The sequence below is a fragment of the Pogona vitticeps genome, chromosome 4 (assembly GCF_051106095.1).
Source record: "Pogona vitticeps strain Pit_001003342236 chromosome 4, PviZW2.1, whole genome shotgun sequence".
In the NCBI taxonomy this organism is placed as follows: Eukaryota; Metazoa; Chordata; class Lepidosauria; order Squamata; family Agamidae; genus Pogona; species Pogona vitticeps.
In genome coordinates this window covers 130,128,318-130,150,660 of record NC_135786.1, presented here as the reverse complement: position 1 = coordinate 130,150,660, position 22,343 = coordinate 130,128,318, and the positions used below count along the sequence as shown (strand labels likewise).

The window sequence follows — 22,343 nt, the reverse complement described above, 5'->3', positions numbered from 1 at the left end:
AACCTCTGCAGCACTAACTCCAGGTGTATCAGGTGATCTTCCCAGGTATTACTGAAGATCCCTATGTCGTCAATGTAGGCCACTGTAAAGTCACTGAGCCCTGCCAAGGTCTGGTCCATCAGCCTTTGGAATGTGGCTGGTGCATTTCTGAGACCAAAGCTCAGGACTCGAAACTCATAGAGACCAAAAGGGCTGCAAAAGGCAGTCTTTTCTTGATCCCTGGGATCAATTCTTAATTGCCAATATCCCTTTACCAGGTCCAATGATGAGATGAACCGACAACCCCCTATGGTTTCAATCAGGTTGTCTAGCCTGGGCATTGGGTAGGCATCAGGAGTGGTTACACGGTTTAATTTCCTGTAATCAACACAAAACCTAATGCTCCCATCAGGCTTGTCCACAAGGACTATCGGAGAGGACCAAGGACTAGAAGAGGGGACGATTATGTTCTCCCTCAGCATCTCGTCCAGCTCCTTCCGCACCTTGTCCCTATAGGGTCCCGTTACTCGGTATGGGGATACTGCCTGCGGGGGTGCATCCCCTGTGTGGATCCGATGCATCACTCCCTTCACTATCCCCGGCTTGTTGGAAAACACCTGTTGATATTTACTAAGCAGCATTTTTAGTTCTTGCTGCTGGTCTTGGGTGAGTGCAGGACTGATCTTTACTTCCTCTGGGTTGTATTTTACTTCCCCTCTACCCTCCCAGAAGGGTAATTCAGCTTCCTCACTCTCAGCTGCTTTTATCGCGAATAAAACCCTCTGTTCCCCTCTGTAGTAGGGTTTTAGGGCATTCACATGAACCACCCTCCTTGCTTGGTTCTCCTCCTGCTCTATTAGGTAGTTCAGGTCTGACATCTTGGAAATGACCCTATATGGTCCTGCCCATTTGAGCTGCAGTTTATTCTCTCTGCAGGGCCTAAGCCAAAGCACTTCCTCCCCTGGGTCAAAGTGCCTCTCTCTAGCTTTGTGGTCATACCATGTTTTCTGTCTGACCTTCTGAGCTTGCAGGTTTTCTGCTGCCAGCTCTAGATTTCTTTTTAGGTCATTCATCAAGGTGTCTATGTATGTCACAACGTCTTGTGGGTCATCCTGGGTGATCTGCTCCCAATTTTGTTTGATCAAATCAAGGGGCCCTTTCACCCTTCTCCCAAATAAAAGTTCAAATGGACTGAACCCGGTACTGGCTTGTGGCACTGATCGATAAGCAAACAAAAGGGATTGCAGCTTCTGGTCCCAATTGTTTGGATTCTCTGCCAAGTAAGCCCTAATCATGCGCATTAGAGTCCCATTGAACTTCTCAGTTAACCCATTACTTTCAGGATGATAAGCAGTGGTTTCCTTGTGCTTAATTCCACAGATTTGCCATAAGCGTTTCATGAGCTTTGATGTGAACGATGCGCCCAAATCTGTGATTATCTCTGAGGCAAATCCCATCCTGGACATATACCCCACCAAAGCATCGGCCACTGTGTTAGTTTCAATGTTAGTCAAGGGTATGGCTTCAGGATACCTTGTGGCATGGTCCACAATTGTTAGAATGAACCTGTTCCCCCTCTTTGTGGCCTTGGGCAAAGGTCCCACAATATCCACCCCTATGCATTTGAACGGAGTGTCAATCACAGGCAAAGGGCACAACTTTGCTTTGGTCCTGTCGCGGTTATTCCCCTGCCTTTGACACACATCACATTGTTTACAGAACTCCCTGATCTGCTTCCCTATGTCAGGCCAGTAGAAATTCTGTGTGATTCTCTGCTGTGTTTTGTTCACCCCTAAGTGTGCAGCAAACATGTCAGAGTGCCCCCTTTGTAAGATCATGGGGCGATACTTTTCAGGTACCACCAGCTGACTTCTGATCCCATCTCCCCCTTTTGAGATATTCCTCAGGGTTTCTCTATATAAAATCCCCTTCTTCTCCAGAAATCTCACTGGGGTTTCAGGTGTTAGCTGGGCGTCAGTCACCTGTTCAAAACACTTTTGGAGAGTGGCGTCTGCCTTTTGCTCCTGTCCAAATCTGCTGTCTGTGTTTAAGGTTTCCACCACAGCTTCTGAACTCCCCTCTGCTTCCGTCTCTGGCTCATCATTACCCCCCTGAACTGTCCCTGTGGTGGCTTGTGAGCGTGTAATCACTAGCACCCGTTTCACATGTTCAGCCAGGTCATTTCCCACGAGCACGGCTGCTGGCAGAGTCGATGAAATCGCTAGCCGCCAAGCTCCCCTCCAGCCTTGAAAGTTGACAGGTACCTCTGCTACTGGCAGAGAGATTACCTGCCCCTCAATCCCTGCCACCTTCATGCTCTCATTTGGGATTATAAACTCCCTAGGAATAATATCTGGATGGCACAGGGTTACCTGGGAACAAGTGTCCCGCAGCCCCCTATACTGACGGTCAAGTATTCCTACGTCCACCCCGGCTGTCTCAAACAACTGAGAATCTGTTTTTACCAGCAAGCAGCGCTTTACCTCCACAAGAGGACCATTTTCCTCAGCCTGATCAGCAGAGGTAGCTGTCCCAGACTGAGTAGCCATGGCAACAGGCTCCCTCAGTGACACTGAGCCTTGCTCTTTCTGGACACAGAACACAGCTTTTGGCTTGGTCTGACTAGAATCCTGAGGCACCATTCCTTTTAGCTGCTTTAATTTCTCACAATCTGAGATTAGATGACCCTTTCCCTGACAGAAATAACATTTTCTGGTGTATTTTGATTCTCTCTCATCTTGTTTTGGTTTTCCCTCCAAAATCTGAGGTCTTGGTTTCATGTCTGAGGGCTTCCCTTCACCATGGGCCCCTCCCCCTTGCTGGCTTTTCCCTGGTCCCTGAGAGTACTTGCTGTAGGTTTCTTTGGGTTTACCTACAGATTTCCCCTCACCCAAGGGCTTTCTTATTTGGGAAATAAAATCTGCGATCTCTGCGGCTGCTGCCACAGATTTCGGTTTCCTTTCCCTCACCTGGAATTTCAATTCCCCATGCAGGACTGAATAGAACTGTTCCAGTGCTATCAAATCTTTAAGCTGCTCATAGGTCTCTGTCCCTTCCTGCGATAGCCATTTCTCAAGCAGCCTCACCAATTGGGCCCCCACTTGGGTAAAAGTCTGTTCTGGTTTTTTGGTGAGGGACCTGAATCTTTGTCTCAGCTGCTCCGCATTTATCCCATGTCTGGCAAACACCAGTTTTTTAAACTCTGCAAAATCTTTCATCAGTTCCTCAGGCATCTCGGCATAAACCTCAGCCAGGCTACCACTGATTAAAGATCGCATGATGGTCATCTTCTCAGTTTCCCTCACTGAGAAGTCCACAAACGCTCTTTCCACTAAGGAAAAGAACACCTCAGGACAATCTCCCTTGTGGTACACAGGGAATTTCTTCAGGTCAGCCTTAGACAATTGGCCTCCCTCAGAATCCCTATTGTTATTATTATTCTGATTCATCAGTTCCAGTTTTCTTAATTCAAACGCCATTCTCTCTCTCTCCAATCTTTCCTCCCTCTCCATTCTCTCTCTCTCTAATTCAAATTGCCGTTGTTTCTCCCTTTCCCTTTCTTCTCTTTCCCTTTCCTCCATCTCAAATTGCCTCATCCTCAGTTCATGCTGTTGGGCTATGAGCAATTTTCTAAGTTCTGGGTTCTGCTCTCCTGTGCTGTCACCCTGCACTGAGCCAAATTCATCCTCAGAACCTTGGTCAATCTGGGGGTCTTTCACATCACTCATTTCTGCCATCTGGCTTCGAGTCAAGGGCATAATCCCCCCTCAGAACAGGCTGCTTTAAAAAGTCAAGCCTCAAAATAAAACGACCACTTTTTTCCTTCTTGCCTCAGAACCAGCTTTCCCTAGAGATTGCTGCTGTTCTTCAGCACTAAACTTGCAACAGTATCGAGTCAGAGCCTACCCCCCTCTGCTGGGCCTCTCAGCTGGCAAGCTAGCTCGCTGTTACTACGCAGTTTTGCCTCAGCTTTTTCCCGCCAAAACTAGGCTGCCTCAGAGCACCTTAATCTAAGTCTCCCCAGTTGGCACGTTCTTCTACTAGTGCACCTCCCCGTGAGGTACACCTAGAAGATTACCTACGCGCCTCAGACTGTCCCTGACTAGACCCCCCTTGCTCTGGGCACACTTGCCAAGGCTTTGCTGGACCACTGGACAACTGGACCAGTCGTATCCCACACGCTGGACACCAATCAATGTGACAAACCCAGACCTACTGGGATATGTCACACAGTTACACTAAGCTGCCACCAACCATTCCCTGTAAGAAGTCACACAGACCAGGGATGGATTTTTAAACAATAAAAGAATAAGGTTTATTTTAAATACACACAGGAAAATAAAACAATCAGGTGAATAAGATAAAGTAACGTGGCTTATTTCACTCATACATACACACAGTTTGGTTCACACAGAACCCTTAACTTAAAGCACAGACCCTGAACCTATCAGTTCTGGCTACCCAACAGACACCTGAACCTATCAGGTTGGTACTCTGACACACAGTAGTACCCTGTCTGACACACAGACTCCCACAACAGCTTCTTCTTCCCAGCTGCTGCTTCGTCACATCCCAGTGTCTCTCAGTGTCTCCTAGCGTCTCCACACAGGCATCACATATTTATACAGTACAGCCCCTCCTCCTGATGTCCCGCCTTCCACTCCCCATAGGATGGAACTTTCCCTCCAAACCCATGACAGACAGGTAACATCAGTGCTGTATGTAACACTGCCCACCTGTCCTACATCATCCTTCCACCCAGGCTTTCCTTACACACATGCCACCTGAATAGCGGCCCAGAAATACATAGTAATCCAGTGATGTAAACCCCATTTTTCTGTTACTTCCTTCCAATGCTCTCATACAGACACATACTGAAGGAAAAGTATTTGCTTGTGACAAATATGTTTGACATCTTAATGTTCAATCAGGAAGGGATTTGGCCTCATAAATGCTTGAATGAAAACATGGGTTTCATTGGTTTCAGACTTATTTGTCATACAGTTTGAGCACTCCTGCTGGGATATTAATGTAGCAAATTATGTTTCTAAGTAGGTGCAGAATGTCCTACCAAGCAACAACAAGGAATGGGGCTTTTGGCTGAACCCAAATGGAAAAGGTTACGAAAGAGGCGTATGTTTGAGTTTTTTGTGGCATTACAAAAAGATCTCTGAAATATGATAGATTCAGGATTCCAAAAAGAGGGTAAAAAAAGAATCAGGTTTCATTCAGATTTTTTTTATTCACAAGATTATTGGGTATATGATGAAGCTTCTCTTTCTCATCAGGACGTTTCCTGATAATGGAGCTGACTAGGAAATGTTCTAATGTGCCTGCTGTATAAGTGTGATATTGGGTTTTGTTTCTCAGGCTCTGTTGTTGTGTTACCTGCTTTTGGAACAGATTATTCTCTGTTGCCTTGACTCTGATTTCTTTCATGTACAGTGGTGCCCCGCATAGCGATGATAATCCGTTCCAGAAAAATCGTCGCTATGTGGATTCATCACTATACGGAACAAAAAAGCCCATAGGAATGCATTAAAACACATTTAATGGGTTCCTATGGGCAAAAAACTCACTGTTATGCGAAAATCCTCCATACGGCCACCATTTGCGCTGCCCAGTAAGCGAGGAATGGGCGCGAAAACACAGCGGGCAGCCATTTTTTTTACCCAGCGGCCATTTTGGAACCGCCGATCAGCTGTTCTAAAAACATCACTATGCGAAAATCCGTAAGCGAAACAGCTTACCAATCATCGCAAAGCGATGTTTTACCATTTAAAACATCGCAATGCGATTGTTTTTGCGATTGCAAAAACCTCATCGCTATGCAGATTCGTCGTTAAACAGGGCGCCCGTTATGCGGGCCACCACTGTAGTTTTGAGTGTTCTGTAGGACTTAACTTAATTCAGTGCAAGAGAACTGTTGATATATATACAGTGATGCCTCGCATAGCGATCGCTCTGTTTAACGAAGAAATCGCTTTGCGATGATGTTTTTGCAATCGCAAAAGCGATCGCTTTGCGATGTTCCCTATGGGGAAATTTCACTTTGTGATGATCGCAGGGAAGCGATCATCGCAAAGCCCCCATTTTCGGCCAGCTGATCGGCAGTTCCAAAATGTCCACCGGGTAAACAAAATGGCCACCCACTGTGTTTAGGGACAAATTCCTCGCTTAAGAGGCAGCGAAAATGGCCGCTGTATGGAGGATCTTCGCTTAAAGGTGAGTTTTTAGCCCATAGGAATGCATTAATTGCGTTTTAATGCGTTTCTATGGGCTTTTTAATATCGCTTAGCGATGTTATCGCTTAGCAGCGATTTTTGCTGCACGGATTAACATCGCTAAGCGAGGCACCACTCTGTGTGTGTGTGTGTGTGTGTGTGTGTGTGTGTGTATGCAACACAGAATGTACAGTATATGTGTATACGTGGCTAGGAATGTTTAAATGTGTTTGCTAAGAACAGAATGTCGTATTAGCATAGGATACTATTCTAACCAATCAGAATGTGTCTGTAGGCAACCAGGCTGCTATATAAGGCAGGAGTCAGTCAGAATTCTGTCAAACCGAGCTAAACATACCGTGACAGTGCTAAACATTTAATAGATAGGGATTGATAGGAACCCGGACAAGAGAGACTAAGATAGAGCTGACAGGGCCCAATAAAGGACATAACCAAATATGAAATAGACAAGGTCTCATATAACAATAAATAGGTCAGACAAAAATTAATTGATAGTGATTAATAGAATCATTTAGGGTAACAAATATAACAGTGTAACAATGAGACAATTAATTACTTACCAGAGAAAATATGTTCATCACAGAAATGTCTAAGCACTATGAGTTATGTTTTATAAATGTTTATAAACAGTAAATTTTATTTCATGGTTTATTTCATGGGTTAAATGAAGACACGAGTGATTATTTAATGTCAGAATTGCCGGCATAAACACACACAAAGGGGAGAACACCAATTCTTATACTTCTTCAAAAGTGGTTTTTAATCTAAATGTTTCAAGCTGCTATATGCAAATACTGCTGAGTTAAATGTTATAATTTATTTACTATAACCAAAACCAACAAGAACTGAATGAGGAAACCTAAAATAAAAACATACGAAAGATTCAGGCGATTCAGGCCCTTCCAGATTTACCAGAAGAGCAGGTACCTGAAAGACCTCCAAAATTAAAGAGAGGCCCACCCAACAAAAGCAAACTGAAATTATATTTAAAGTAAATATCCCGCAGTGCCACCACATCCCATGACATTCTGTAATACCTGGCCACAAACCGCTTGCATTTCTACCTACAGCCCTGTAGGTGGTGCCGTTCCAAGAACTAAATCAACAGTCAATGATAAGGCTTTTCCTATCTAAATTGTTGGCTTCTGACAGAGCTATGCTTTCTTATGCTGTTTATGAAAATTAAAAATAAAATAAAATAAACAGGAGTGTTTCTGAGGAGGAAGGGCATAAAAACATTAAGAACAGTCTTGGAACAGAGACTTTTCTGGCAAGAGTGTATGCTGGTGTTGACCTGTGCGTGCGTATGCTCCTCACCTCATGAGGTAAGAGGGGAGGGGTAGGTGCTTTGGTTGCATGTGCACTCGTCCTTGTTTCAACATCAGTTCGAGCAATCACATGCTTGAACTGATGTGAAATATTTGCAATATTAAAAAGTGGAAGGCTGCCTGGCGCGGAGGGAAAATTACACAAGGAGGTGGAGGACTCCAGCCTTATTCACATTTCCCATTTTGTCCTCTGATCAACAGAAAACATGCATGTCAGCCCGCCGCAAAGCATAGTATCTTTTCACTAATGCTGTTGCCCCCTCTTTTAAGCATAATTGTTCACTTCTCTACTTGCACCCAGAAAGTTAGGCTTGAGAAACTAGTTCCTTTGTATACGAATAATTAGTAGTGGTGATAATAGTAGCAGAAGTAGTATTAAAATGTTAATGCTTGTACTTCTTAAAAAATCAGTTAAAGCTAGCCTGTTTTTTTTAACTAGGTGAAGTTAATAGCTGGTACCTGGGAAATGTACTGGGCGCAGAGGAAGACAGGAGAGTATGGCAAATTTTACAATATATATGCATATCTACTTAGTTTACACTGGAAACCAAACTGGGGAGAGCGGAGGGTTAACGAGGCTGGGGGGGGTGGTTTAGTTTAGTAGAGGATTTAGTTTAGCTTTTCTTCTTCATTATTCTCCTTTTTCTTTTTCTATTTTTGTTTTTTGTATGTTTGAATTTACAGTAAATAAAAATATTTTGCTTTAAAAAAAAGAAAATGTACTGGTTAAAGATAAAAGTGGGCATTTTTTCTTTCATATTTCTTTCATACTTCCGTTAATTAACTGGTTATAATATGTGCTGTCAAGTCACATTGGACTTATAGAATCCTGGTAGGTAGGGATCAGACTTAGAGAAAGGAAGGAAGCAGGAAAGAGGCCCTTTCTTTCATTTCCATAGCCTTTCATGGATTTGCAATAGAGATAATCCAAAACAAGGAAGTTTGGGGATTCTAAAAGAGAGACTAATAAAACTTAACATTTCTCATGTATTTCGTATTAACATGGTTTGGCCCTGTATGCAAAATCACCTCACTTGATATTACAGCAAATAGTAGCATGTTAAGTCTCATGAAGAAGGCTGTCAGATGCCAATTAGGATTTAGAGAAAATTCTGGAAAGTGGTGAGTACAAAGTCTGAATCTTTAAAAGGACCTGGAAAACTGGAGTGGCTGCTTTTTAGCCGTTTGATGATTGTTACTGCTGAGAGCTCTCCTTTGACTTCCATTTTGATTTTGATTTATTTCTCCCTGTTTTGCTACTGACTACTGCTGTTCCTCCACTGCAGAGTACTTTTCTTCTTCTACTGATGCACTTCCAGTTTTGGATTACATTCTGGATTACTTAAATTGCCTTCTCTCTCTCTCTCTCTCTCTTTGCCTTTTATTTATCCATTTCCCTTATTGTTTCCTGGAATGCCTGCTGGCATACTTTTCATCTAGGGGGCTCCTGCCTGTGCTGCTGGACTGAAGCATTCAGAGTGGTAGGAGGGAGAGCTGTCTTCCCAATCCCCCCATATTTTGGGGGGTTGGGTTGGGAGAGTTTAATTATATTACCCTTAGCAAGTGTTTTATGGTGGGACATGGTGGCACTGTGGGTTAAACCGCAGAAGCCTCTGTGCTGCAAGGTGGGAAGACCAGCAGTTGTAAGATTGAATTGACGTGACAGAGTGAGCTCCTGTCGTTTGTCCTAGCTCCTGCCAACCTAGCAGTTCGAAAGCATGTAAAAATGTGAGTAGATAAATAGGTACCACCACGGTGGGAAGGTAACAGCGTTCCGTGTCTAGTCACGCTGGCCACGTGACCACGGAAACTGTCTACAGACAAATGCTAGCTCTATGGCTTGGAAATGGGGATGAGCACCACGTCCTAGAGTCGGACATGACTGGACTAAATGTCAAGGGGAACCTTTACCTTTACCTACCGAGTGTTTTATTTTGATTATTTCACTTTCTCATATGTACTACATTCTGCTGATGAATAAATGAGGATGGTGATATGATAATGAACGTGAACTAACAGTACTTTAGTGCCTGCATAGTCTTGTGGGTGATTGATTTGTGTTTCTTGAGTACTATTGTTGGATGCCTACTTTTTGTCTACTTCCTTGCCACTGTTTGTTTCACCCAGAGTAAAAGAAATTCATCCCTATACGTAGGATTTTCAAAGTATGTGAGATATTTAAGGAGCAGTTTTGCTGTTGCTACTACCCTTCCAGCTAGATTTATATGGACAAGCAAAGTTTTGAACCCAGGTCTCTTCAGTCCTAGTCTGCTATCCATTACACCACATTGGCTCACAGTTAACTAGTAAGTTGCATGACTGACACGAATTTATGCCATGCTAAAAAAAATAAAACTCCACTGCTCTTTGATCAGTTTTTTGTGAGGTCTCCCTGAAAGACCCTCTGTATATTTTCCCTTAAAGGCCAACAAAATTGCAGACTTACAGGGCAAATCAGACCAACAGGACATATTCTTTTTATAGCTGAAGTTATTTTACATCTATGATATTTTGCCCAGGAACTTTTTTTAACACTTAATTTAATTGTATAGGGTTTTTTTCCCCATGGATATTTTGTATTTTTGCTTCTTATATACAAGGTGTTATAAAGTGAGTATTCAAAACTTGTCTTCTTTTTCTGTTTTATTTAACAGGAAAGCTAAGCAGATGAAAACTATGCGACAATTTTAAGAAGTACATCAGGATCAAAACAAAGTTAATATATAATTGCATGAGTCTAAACTAAAAATTCATGAATCAGAAACACAGCTTGTACTTTATAACAAATAATAAGACTTATCTAAAACATTTTAAAATTATTTCTAATAATACAAAAATGACTCTGATGTGCCAGAGGATTAAGGAAAATTCTCTGTGGTTACATTTTTGTTACAAAATTCTAATGATATAAATTCTCTACAAGTCACATAAAGATGTGTTTCAAAAATATATAAAGATACAGAAATAATAACAAAAACAAGAGAAGGCATAACATGATTTAACATGATTTAGCACAGCAGTGAATTAGCAAAACAAAATTGTATCTCACCTTCTCATAGAATCTCTGTTTATATTATTATTATGTCTTTCACACCTTAGGGTGAAAGAGAAATTAATGGGTATTTACAGTGGTGCCTCGTATAGCGAGGTTAATCTGTTCCGGATTAACCTTCGCTATGGCGAAATATCGCTGAACGGGACAGAAAAGCCCATAGTAATAGTTGTAATAGTAATAGTTCCAAATGGGCCGAAAACTCACCATTCAGCGATGCTTCCCGGGTCCGGCAACCATTTTCGTGCCCTCGTTAAGCGAGGGCAGGGTGCGAAAACGCTGCGCGTGGCCATTTCGGGGCTTCCGGCAGCCATTTTGGAGCCGCCGAACAGCTGATCGTCAGGCTTCATTTTGCGAAGATCGGTAAGCGTTTCGCTTACCGATCTTCGCAAAGTGAGTTCTACCCATAGGGGCCATCGGCATGCGATTGAATTTGTGATCGCTGAGACCCCATCGCTATGCGATTTCGTCATTATACGGTGCACTCGTTAAGCAAGGCACCACTGTATATTCTAAGCCTTTTTTTAAACTTGCTATGAAGCAGCAGCAACCTACAACTATTACTTCTTACCAATGCTTTTATTTACTTTTCTTGCTTACTAGCATCTGTAATAGCTAAGAATTACTAATATAAACATGTTGTACGTTGCCCTTTTGCTTTCAACTAATTAATTTGTATTTACATTAATTTTTCATTACATGGCAGTTTTGTATTTCGAAATGAGGTTGACCTTCGAGTAGTGTGGGCGGCATGTAAGTTAAATAAATAAATAAATAAATAAATAAATAAATAAATAAATAAATAAATAAATAAATAAATAAATAAAATAGGCCATATCTAATTTATTGCATGTCTCCTCCTTTAATATTTATAACATAATCAAGCACAGTTAGCAACTAAGACCATTGGTGTAGATTCAGTTATTTTACCTATGAGAAGGTATTTTGTATTTATTATTTGTTTGCAGAAAAATATGCTTTATGATAGAGAGTGTATTTGCAAATCTAATGGGCTCTGGATGTAGGTCTTAGGCAGAGTAATATGGTAAATGTGTGTATTTTTCTTCACTTAAATTGTAATTCCATATTATCTTCTCTGAGACTAAGCCCTACTTAGCTAAATAGGATTTACTTTTAGATACAGTATTAGACTTATGCTGAAGGCCTTAAAAACCAAGGGATAGTTGAAATCTGAAAAAAAAAACATTTTGAAGACAAGTACAGTGTGGGTGGTCTCTGTATTCTAAACATTTCTGGCTTGTACAATCAAGCAAAAAAGTGATGAGCACCAAAAGAAAACTCTACGTTTCTTCCATTTTCCCCCTCCTGACATTTATTTATGGTGTTAGATTTTAGTATTTCCCTGAACCTCAGCCTCATCTCTGTTTTTTTCTTCCTCCCTGACCTCACCAATTTCATGAAGAGGGAGAGATGCTCAATATTAATAAAGTAAAACATTTCTTGTTTGTTGCCACTGGGAGGACCAAACTTTTGAATTCCTGTTTCTGAGAGAGAAAATACCACCAAATGCACCAGATAGTCTTTTAAAATATGGGGTTTCAATTTCTAAAAAAGAGTCTGGACTGGAGATGAAAAAGGTCATGACCCAGATCAATTCGTCTTAATAGGGTAAAAAGAAAAACATACCTTTATAGGGAACTTATGTCATAACAAGAAAAGATCACAAAAACAAGTGTCTCAACTTTCTTGCACAGTTTGCATTCAGATTGTTCTGGCACAACTTTGTACTGGTATGTTTACAGCCTTGTGATGAGTTATACAAACATCAGAAATATGCTGATTATACTATGATGCTGATACAAGTAGGGTACAAAAGATGTTTTACTATTTTCAGAACAGAGCACCATAAGCTCTTCCAGTTTTATCTCTCATGTAAGAAAATGTCAGTTCATCTGTTACATTCCAAGTTTTCCTGTCATTTGGGACTCCTATCTCTTTCTCCCTGTCTCCCTGACTCCTAGCTGGGAGGAAGAGTAACGTCCTTGCTGTGTTTTCAACAGGTATGTGAGAGAATGTTTGGGGCACTTATCTTGCAAGAAAGAAATGTGTTAGAGAGGATCTCTATTGAATGGATTTGTTTATGCTAGACCGTTTGCAATGAAAGTGAAGCATTGAACACGTTTTCAAAGGAAATGGTGAATAATAATTTTATAACATTAATATACTATAGATATTTGATTCCCTGCCCCTTTCTCATAAGGTCTCTCCAGTTAGGATGAAATAGTAAGGAAATCATGTGAGGGGAAAAGGTAGGGACGAAATGTTTATGGAGCTAGAAAGAGAAGAGAAAATCTATATAAAAGCAAAGTATAGCGTACAGGGAGTCATCCAGTACTGAGAGTTTAGCTCACGTGAAATGAATTTATTCACCATCAGATGCACAGGTAAAGATGCTCCTGGGTTCAGCCTTGCTCTAGGATATCTATCTGCCAATTTTGAAGAGAAAAGAAGGCACTTGTATTTTATTTATTTATTTATTTATTTATTTATTTATTTATTTATTTATTTATTTATTTATTTATTTATTTAAGTTATATGCCGCCCACACTACCCGAAGGTCTCTGGGCGATGATGTATTGATGATGATGGTGATGAAAGTTAAGAGAGATTATAGAGGGGCTAGAAGATGGAGAATAGATTCCAATATTTTTAGTATATAGATGTAATGGATAGGGCTAAGAAAGAATGGATAGGAATATGGTCAATAAATGAAGCAAACGGGAGTAAAATAGGAGTGTTAATGGACACTATGAAAGTAATTATGAGAGGAATTGTCATAAGGGAATCATGAAGCATAAAAAAATTGAGAAGAAAATATATTTAAAAAGAAGAATCATTAAAATATCTAGAAAGTAAATATTTTATAGATAGAGATAATAAGAAACTATTAGTGATTCAAAATTAAAGGAAAGAGTTAGAAAGCATAGACTTATAAAAGTTTCAGAGGGATTTGATATACTTGAATTTTTTTCGAGTATAGTAATAAAAATTCAAAGCTTTTAGCCAGGGTATCTCAAACTAAAAGATTAAAAATGTAATTGGAGTGATTAGAGGTAAAACAGGAAAGAATTGCAGCCTGATGAAAGAAAAATTAGTAATATTACAAGAATTTTATCAAAATTTATATAAAGGAAATAATATACCGAAAGAAGATACTGTATAGAAATTTATATTAAAAAATGTAAAGAGTAAACTATTAGAGAATGACAAAAGAGAATTAGAAAAAGAGATAAAGGATGAAGAGATTACAGAGGTTATCAACAAATTTAAAAAAATCAAACTCCAGGCTTTGATGGAATGGCATCAGAATATTATAAATCTTTTAAATCGATACTGATACCCAGGTTGAAAATACTTTATAATGGAATATTGGAAGGAGAGAAAATACCAGAATCTTGGAAATATTCACTAACAACTCTTATCCCAAAACTCAATAAATATCTGACAGATCCAAGTTCGTATAGGCCTATCTTGTTATTAAATCAAGATGCAAAGATATTTACAGAAGTTTTAGCAAATAGAATAAAAAAGTTCATTACATAATATATTAAAGAGTATCAGAATGCTTTTTAAAGGGGTGAAACATGGAGAATTTAACTAGGAAGGTTCTGAATATTATATATAATATTGAAAAAGATAAGATAAAGGCAGGTATTTTATCCTTAGATATTTTTAAGGTATTTGATTGTGTAGAATGGTCAACATTAAAGACTGACTCTCTATTAGGATTAGAAACTGAAATAGAGAATTTCCCTGCTAATATGAAAGTCTACTTAGAATTATTTAAGGGGAAAAAGTTATTAGATTAAATGACTGGTTGAATAAAAAGAGATTGAATGATCAAATGAAACAAATTCTTCAAATAAGAATATATCATGCTTGAACTATATGCGTTAGAAAGATGGGCTAATGAATGGGTAAAGAAGTACAACAAAGGTAGAGAATGTACAAAGTATGAATAGTTTCTATTATATGAAGACATCCAGATGACTGAGTCAGTGAAGGGTGTAGTAAGTAAAATGTATAGACTCCTGCTAGATTTAGAAGAATAGATCGAGAATGAAGGATCGAAGCTACTGTGGGAACAAGATTTAGGAAAAAGAATACAGTAAATGGTGAAGAACGGATGAAGATATGGAAAATGAGGGTTTTATGATTTATTTCGGTGAGAATAAAAGAATTTTTTTAAAAACTAGATTTAAGATGGTATTTGACACCGATAAAATTGAATAAAATTAACTCTAATTATCTGAATGTCTGTTGGAAATGTGAGAAGGAAATTGATACATAGTTTCATATGTGGTGGGAATGTCAAAAAGTACAATGATTTTGGAAACTAATTTTTAAACAATTAAGTGATATATGTGAAAGCAATATAGAATTTAATCCTGAGATAGCTTTGTTATCAATATTTGTAAATGTGGAATATGATATGATGACTAGAGAGTTGATTACCAATTTATTAACAGCAGCCAGATTAATAATAGCCAGGAATTGGAAATCAAAACTTGAATTTCAAATGGAAGAATGGTATAATGAAATTTGGAACATTGCTATAAATAAATTTACTTGTAATTTAAAGAATTAAGAAAGGAGAGATAAAAATAATTTTTATGATATATGGGGCAGATTTATTGAATATGTGCTAACAGGAGGAAAAGGGAAAGTTCCAAATCAGGAATCAATGCAGTTCTGGAGAAGAGGTCTGATCATTGTTAAAGGAATGTTGGTTAAGTTGTTTCGACTGCTGTAATTGTCTTGGGGTTTATTATTGTGGTTATGAAAAAGAAAAGAACATTTGTCAAATTAAATTAGAAATGGAAAGAATGTTACTAGACTGTATACTTCTTTTAAAAATGAGTCAGCCTTTATTGTGGCCTCAGGTATCCCCTAATTCACACTGAAAAGATACTGACTATTCACGAACTTTTAATTTTAACATTAAGAATGGCAGCATCCATTAACCTCCACTTCTGGTTTGTTGCGTACATTTTCTTTGTTCCTTCTTCCAATGAACAAAGAATTTGTAGCTCTTCCAGCAACTATCTCTGGTTAATAAGGCTGCATAGCTTTAATCTACCAGTTTTCCTTTGTGTGTGGTTCAGCTCACATTTAATTCTCAGGATTAACCAAGACAGGCCTTGGGGTTGCCCTTCAACTATGCTTCCTTTTCTTGGTGTGGACTGGAAACAAGTTATTAGGGTGAACAAAATATGTTTTAACCCATAGGATTAGGTCTTTGGCAACTGTTCCAAGGGCCAAAAAAACAGATCCTGATTCATCTTCGGTGGTATAGCACTCCTGTAGTTCATATTTTGCTGGTTCCAAAATTACAGTTTTTCTTTCCATATTGCATTAGACTGGAGAGAGAACAGATTTTATTACAGCATTTTCTCTAATGAAACTAGAAGCCAGCTTTCAAAACTTACAGTGCTTTTTTTTTTCAAAATATTCTTTGCAGGCCAGAGCTTCTCTCTCTGAAGACGCAGCTCCCAGAGCCGGAGGTCCAGCCTGCACAGCTAATCCAACAGTAGGTGCAAATGTGAACTCTGGTCAAAATGACTGGCTTTCCTACCAGTAGGTGAGGATATCCAACTCAGCCCACCATTCCATCTCTATAGGAAAGGAAGGAAATTCAGAGCTGAAGCATCACACAAGAAACTAAGTCCTGAACCAGAAGAAAAGAAAGAAGAAAAAAAGAAGAAAGAACGGGTCTTCTGCCTGAAACAAGACATTGGGCACAAACACTTAGAAATCTTTTATGTGAACTAAACTGAAGTTAACAGCGATAGCCTTGTCCTGTTCCTATTCATTTTGATGGGGGTTGTGTAAGACAACTTACTGGGGGGGGGGATCGTGTGCCCATACACTTCCATAGTATGTAACTGCATAATTATTTCTGCTTTGTAGGATTTTTCAGTCGCCTACTGCTGATCTTTTGGCCTAGCTGTTCAAGAACGTAGAAGTGATTCTGTTGCATGCTCGTTGTTGTGATTTTTCCTTAGTTTATGATTATGAGATTATAAAATGCCTCCCTTAAAATATTTTCAGTGGTTATACCAATCTTTCAGGAATTGCATTCCTTGGACCTCCTTTATTGTACACAATATTGTAATGCAACTGTTGCTAGTATCTTGTGTAAAGGTTCTGGCGAAGCCAGTAAATGACAATGGACAATAAGAACAAAAAGAAGATGGACGCAATCCAGTGAGAAGTCGAAAGAAAAAGGAACTTTTCAAGAGAAGAGTATTTCTCTTCTTCATTTCACTAAAAGTTCCCCGAGGAGCTTCTGCTTCTTCGTCAGTTGTATCTATCGTCCCCAAGCCATATTTTTAATTGTGGGTGCACTTGCCTTGCTAAATGCTCAGTTTACCACTGTCTGTAGTTATATTTGTTCAAGTAACTGTAGTAGGGTCCACCCATATATGCACATGCAGACATGAACGCACTTCCTTTGATTTATCCCTATCGCATAACTCATGTTGAGAATAATGTTGCAAGTTGATCAGTACTCCTTTGCAACAATTAAAAAAGAATGAGGCATACTGGTCACAAACATACGTGCAAGAGAACACAGAAGCCTATCCTGCAAAGCTGCCCTTTAAAGCTGGCTCATTTATGGTGCTTGGAAATGTTCCAGTGGGATATTAAGTGGGATTGAATACCAAATTGATACTCATCTCTACAGCACAAGGGATAGTTCATTGGTTAATCTTAGGTGTAAAGCCATGATGAAGGGCTACTGTAAACACAGTTCTTAAAAAGAAATAGAGACTCTTATGACAGTGTGCTTTCACAGTTACGTGGTTATATAGTTGTGTAGTCTGCTGTAGGGTTTTCTGTAAACTTTTTGTGTTCGGGGAACTGCTGTGTTCAAACAGGAACAAAAATTCACAATTATAAAGATTTTTAGAAATCTGGCTGAAAGAGTGGCAATCAGCATTCTAGTAGATCAAGTTAAATGTAGAGAGTGTAATCCACATACCACTGGAATCATCAGGGAAACAATCTACTTTCTAAAGGATGTGGAATGCACCAATTTCTATTTATGCACTGTCATCTTTTTTTTGTTATACAAAGATTTAAAATGCTGTGTAGTTTTGCATATTATTTGCTAGGTTTTAATATTGAGTTTGTATGCTTTTAAAATAATAAAAACACTTTTTAAAAATTGTGTACGAGTAATAATTTGTCAGTAGAATTCTGGGGCTGCAACCACATTCCTGAGAATGGGCATTACATTGCTCCCCCTGACCCAGTTCTCAGGTGATATGTGATATTTATTGATTCAACATATTTATTGTATTGAGCCCCATGGTGCTGTCAGGCCTCTGCTCTTGACCTGAGTTCCATCCCAATGGAGCCAGGTAGCCAGCTCAAGGTTGACTCAGCCATCCATCCTTCCGAGGTTGGTAAAATGAGTACCCAGCTCACTGAGGGACAAAGTGCCCCTTGCATAATTACGTTTTAAACCACTCAGCGAGTGCTCTAGCACTAGGGGGTGGTAAATAGGTCAAAGCAACAACAACAACTTGCAAAGAAACATAGAGTATTAATTTGTAGTAGATAGATGTAGTTAACATTTAGCATATGATTATAAATGTCAGAATATTTAATTCTTCTGTGAGGATATGCTGAAGAGCTCAATAAGTATCTCATTGCAAAGAGCAACCTTCAAAGGGCTGCTGCTGTCAAACAAGACCTTTGGGCCCAGTACGCATTCAGAAATTGTCATATATTTGCCTGAAAATGGAGCAAAGCCATAGACCTCACACTTTGACGAACACTTGACCACAAATGAAATGAAGCTATTGAACTACACAAAGCAATCAATATGGTAAATTAAATGGCTGTTAAAAGCCTTTAAGAGCCACTGCTGAGATCTTGAACTGCTCACTGAACCTCCCAAAAAATAACTCTAAGCAGGGCCACCACAAGTACAGAGAACAACAAATAATGAAGACATAACCAGGTCACTGGAGACCTTCCTACCTGACTGTTAGGGAACTTACAGCATTTTGCCTACTCTAAGTTCACTGCCCCTTGTGTCCCTTGGTTCTTTGGATTTTAAATAAAGCCACACACACCCAGAAGCAATGTTTGACAGAAAGAAGTTAAGAGCTATAGGAGGAAGTGCAATTTGACAGAGTCTTTATATATCAGGGATTTCTGGCTATTGTGAAATTTGGTCGAATGAGGGCTGTGTAATGTCTTGCTTCATGCAGCCAGGACTTTTTCATGGCCAGTGATCAACATGGCCAGTTTCTCATCCCTCAGCAATGGGTTTATCCCAGTGACAGGTGGTTACTGTTAGGGAACATGGAAATAGTTTTCCATACTCTTGGTTGACAAAATATAGGCATGTTTTTTCTCACTCTTTGGGATAACTTTTCCATTAATAGGCTAGAGTATTTCTCATTTTCCTTGTAGAAAGAACCATAGCAGCTCAGGTGTAGTTGGTGAGGGAATGCTATTAATGCTTCTTAACATGTCACACTGAACTCAGCAAGGTGTCTCTAACTGGCAGCTGTGGAAACAGCAGAACAGGAAGTGATCATTTGATCTGAGCCACTATTGAAGACTCTACCTGATCTAAGCATAATATGACTATTTACAAGACTTGTACATAATATGGCTATGTGCAAGGCAGATATGTTCCAGCATAAAAACAGAAATGGAAGAAGAGATCTGTGCAACATGAATACCTAGGAGAGCTCCTGGGTTTTGGCATCCTCCATTCTTTGTAGCTGATCCAATTTAATTTTTCTGTAATTTTAATTAATAAAATAGTATTATACCAATATCAGTGTTCTGTCCATCTTATGTAAGTAAAGGACAAAGTTGTCTTGAATATTAGCCGTACAAACTTGAAGATTAGCCATACACAGCTTGTATAAAATGGTCAAGAAAGATAGATTGCCTGTTCAGCAAACATTCCCTTTGTGAAACTGCTGAAATGCTTCAAAGGCTTTGGCATATTGACCATAATGTTCAGTGCTAACAATGCTACAATACTACAATGAATTTCAGCCTTCCAAATGTCCTCAGTGTTCTTTGTACAACTCCTTTATCTGCCCTTGACCCTGTCCAAAGTAATTAGAGAAAGGTTTCCTATCTACAATTGAAAAACAATACTGTTGTCAAGGTCAGCACATCTCAGACAAAGAAGATAATACTGGAATGCAGACAAACAAATCCATTGACAAACCGTATCTCCATGAATGATCTGTGCATATTAGATTTCAAATTACGTTTTTAATTAGAAATACAAAAAAGGAGGAGGCAGGAAAGGAAAAAAGAAATAATCATGCACATCTTCAATGTGATTAATTTTAGAAACCAGCACATGGTGCAGCTATCATTTGATACTCTGAAAGCATTTGATACGATCGAATGGAAACACATGTTCAGTTTATTGAATGAGCCGAGATATTGGTCTAAATTCACAGTTTTACTATCCAAAATACATGAAGGATTGCAAGCTACAGGAAGGATTAATGGAGTACATCTGAACATTTTAAATTGAAAAGAGGAATGCAACGAAGGTGCCCCTTATCACCATTGCTTTTTGTCACAGCAATAAAACCTTTTGCATCAACAGGATGATTCAATTAAAATATAAAAGTTATAAATACAAAGTTAATTAGTCTAATTTACATGTAATTATCACCATGTACATTTGTCAGATGTTCTCATTTGCTATCAAGTTGAAACCAACTTATAGTAATCCTAATAGGGCTTTCAAGATATGTGAAATATGACTAGCAGCTGTGAGTTCTGGGAGGGCCTTTTGATTCCTAATTCTAAACAGAGCACAGCTGAGGAATAAAGCTGAGGCAGACCCAGGAAGCTTGCGACCAGAGCGAGCAAACAGGAGCTTCCCCGGGGAGTTCAACGAAGAGACCCTAACAACTTTTTTGTTTCTTTGGGATATAGTTATATATTTGCAGATGCTTTCAGCTACATTCAAGGTAACAAAATAAAAGGGACAAGCATTCATAAACAATGAGTTGAAATAAAAAAAACCTAGCAGGGATTATGGAGTGTGGAGACAATTCAGTTGTATTAACCTGCAAAGTTTGTGCTATGTTTGTCTTTCTTCCTGAATGTAACACAGCATTCACATGTAACAAATGCAAACTAGTGACACTGCTAGAAGAAAAAGTGAGAGAAATGGAGCAGCGAGTAGCCACACTCAAGGCTATAAGGGAAGATGAAGCATACATAGGCGGAATTCAGCAGCAGCAGCTGTCACAGGGAGCACTGGAAATGGAAGAAAACCAAAGCAGAGCAGTGGAGGAGAGTGTTGAGGAGAGTACAGTGGTGCCCCGCTTGACGATTACCCCGTTTGATGGTGAATATGCTTTACAGTGAGTTTTTTGTGATCGCTATTGCAATCCCAAAACAATTATTCAAATGGGCTTTTTCGTTTGACAACGATTGGTTCCCTGCTTCAGGAACTGATTTTTTGCTTAACAACAATCAAAAACAGCTGATCATCAGGTTTTCAAAATGGCTCCCCGCTGTGCAAAATGGCTCCCCGCTGTGTTCAGGACGGATTCTTCACTTTACAGGCACCAGAAAATGGCTGCTCTTTGGAAGATCTTTGCTGGGCGGTGGGATATTTCCCCATTGCAACGCATTGACCGGTTTTCAATGCGATTTCGCTCTACAGCGATTTTGTTGGAACGGATTGCCGTCAAACGGGGCACCACTGTACAAACATAATGGAGGAACCACCATGGAAAAGAGTCAGTTAGGAGTAAAAGAAGGAGAAGAAACTCTTCATCAGTGGAACTGCAAAACCACTTTCATATTCATGAAGAGGAGTCTGCCGGACAGCCTGCAGAGGAGATGCCACAGGAGGACATTAGAAGGTCTGAAGCACAGCAAAATTAAGTCATTGAACCTGCATCCTACAAAAAAAAAGAAGAGTAGTTGTAGTAGGAGACTCCCTAGTGTGTGGAATTGAGACTGAAATATACTGGGAAAATCCATGGACTTACCATATATGCTGTCTTCCTGGGGGCCATCACTCATAAAAGCCACAGACACATATCTCTTTGTCCTTGTCCACATTGGAACAAATGACACAGCCAAGAGGAGCTTTGAAGAAATCACATCAGACTTTGAAGCTCTGGGAAGAAAACTCAAGGACTTTGAGGCCCAGATAGTTTTTTCATCCATCCTACCAGTAGTAGAAAGGAAAAGGAAAATACTCCAGGAGAATGACTGGCTATGAAGGTGGTGTCGATGTGAGGAATTTGGTTTCTGGAACTACAGGCTAAGCTTCCTGGAAGAAGGACTGCTAGCAAGAGATGACTTGCATGTAACAAGGACTGGGACGAATGTGTTTGGCCGCAGCATGAAAAACTTCATCAGGAGGACTTTAAACTGAATTGGAAGGGGGGGAGAGAGATGCAAGCACAGAGTTAAAGACAGATGAAGCCTTACTCACAATAAAAGAAATAAACCAAATGGGGCTCAATAAGAACATTAACAGTAATGTTCATAAAACTGCACAAAGACAAACAGGCAATCACATAATCTCTATTGTCTATATATGAATGCCAGGAGTACAGAAAACAAACAAGAAGAATTAGAAATTTTAGTTCAGGAAGGCAAATATGACTTGATAGGAATAACTGAAACTTGGTGGGATGACACCCATGACTGAATAAAGGAACTGAAGGATATAAATTGTACAAAAAGAACAGA

General features: G+C 39.5%; 1 protein-coding gene and 1 long non-coding RNA gene across 11 annotated transcripts in view; both read left to right on the top strand.

Annotated features, from left to right (window-relative positions):
- The window catches only part of LOC110082079 (protocadherin beta-16), a 186,594-nt gene extending 168,798 nt beyond the window's left edge, over positions 1–17,796 (top strand). For all 10 annotated transcript variants that reach the window (XM_072998375.2, XM_078392490.1, XM_072998376.2 and 7 more), the window contains exon 2: positions 16,087–17,796. In XM_072998375.2, the coding sequence (XP_072854476.2) occupies positions 16,087–16,206 (120 nt within the window). In that variant the 3' untranslated portion in view covers positions 16,207–17,796. The remainder of the gene's footprint in view (positions 1–16,086) is intronic.
- LOC144588932 (uncharacterized) lies at positions 12,724–13,072 on the top strand. The gene is made up of 2 exons (XR_013544698.1): positions 12,724–12,834; positions 12,934–13,072. It is a non-coding gene; the product is annotated as an uncharacterized LOC144588932 (long non-coding RNA).
- Positions 17,797–22,343: the final 4,547 nt, after the last annotated feature.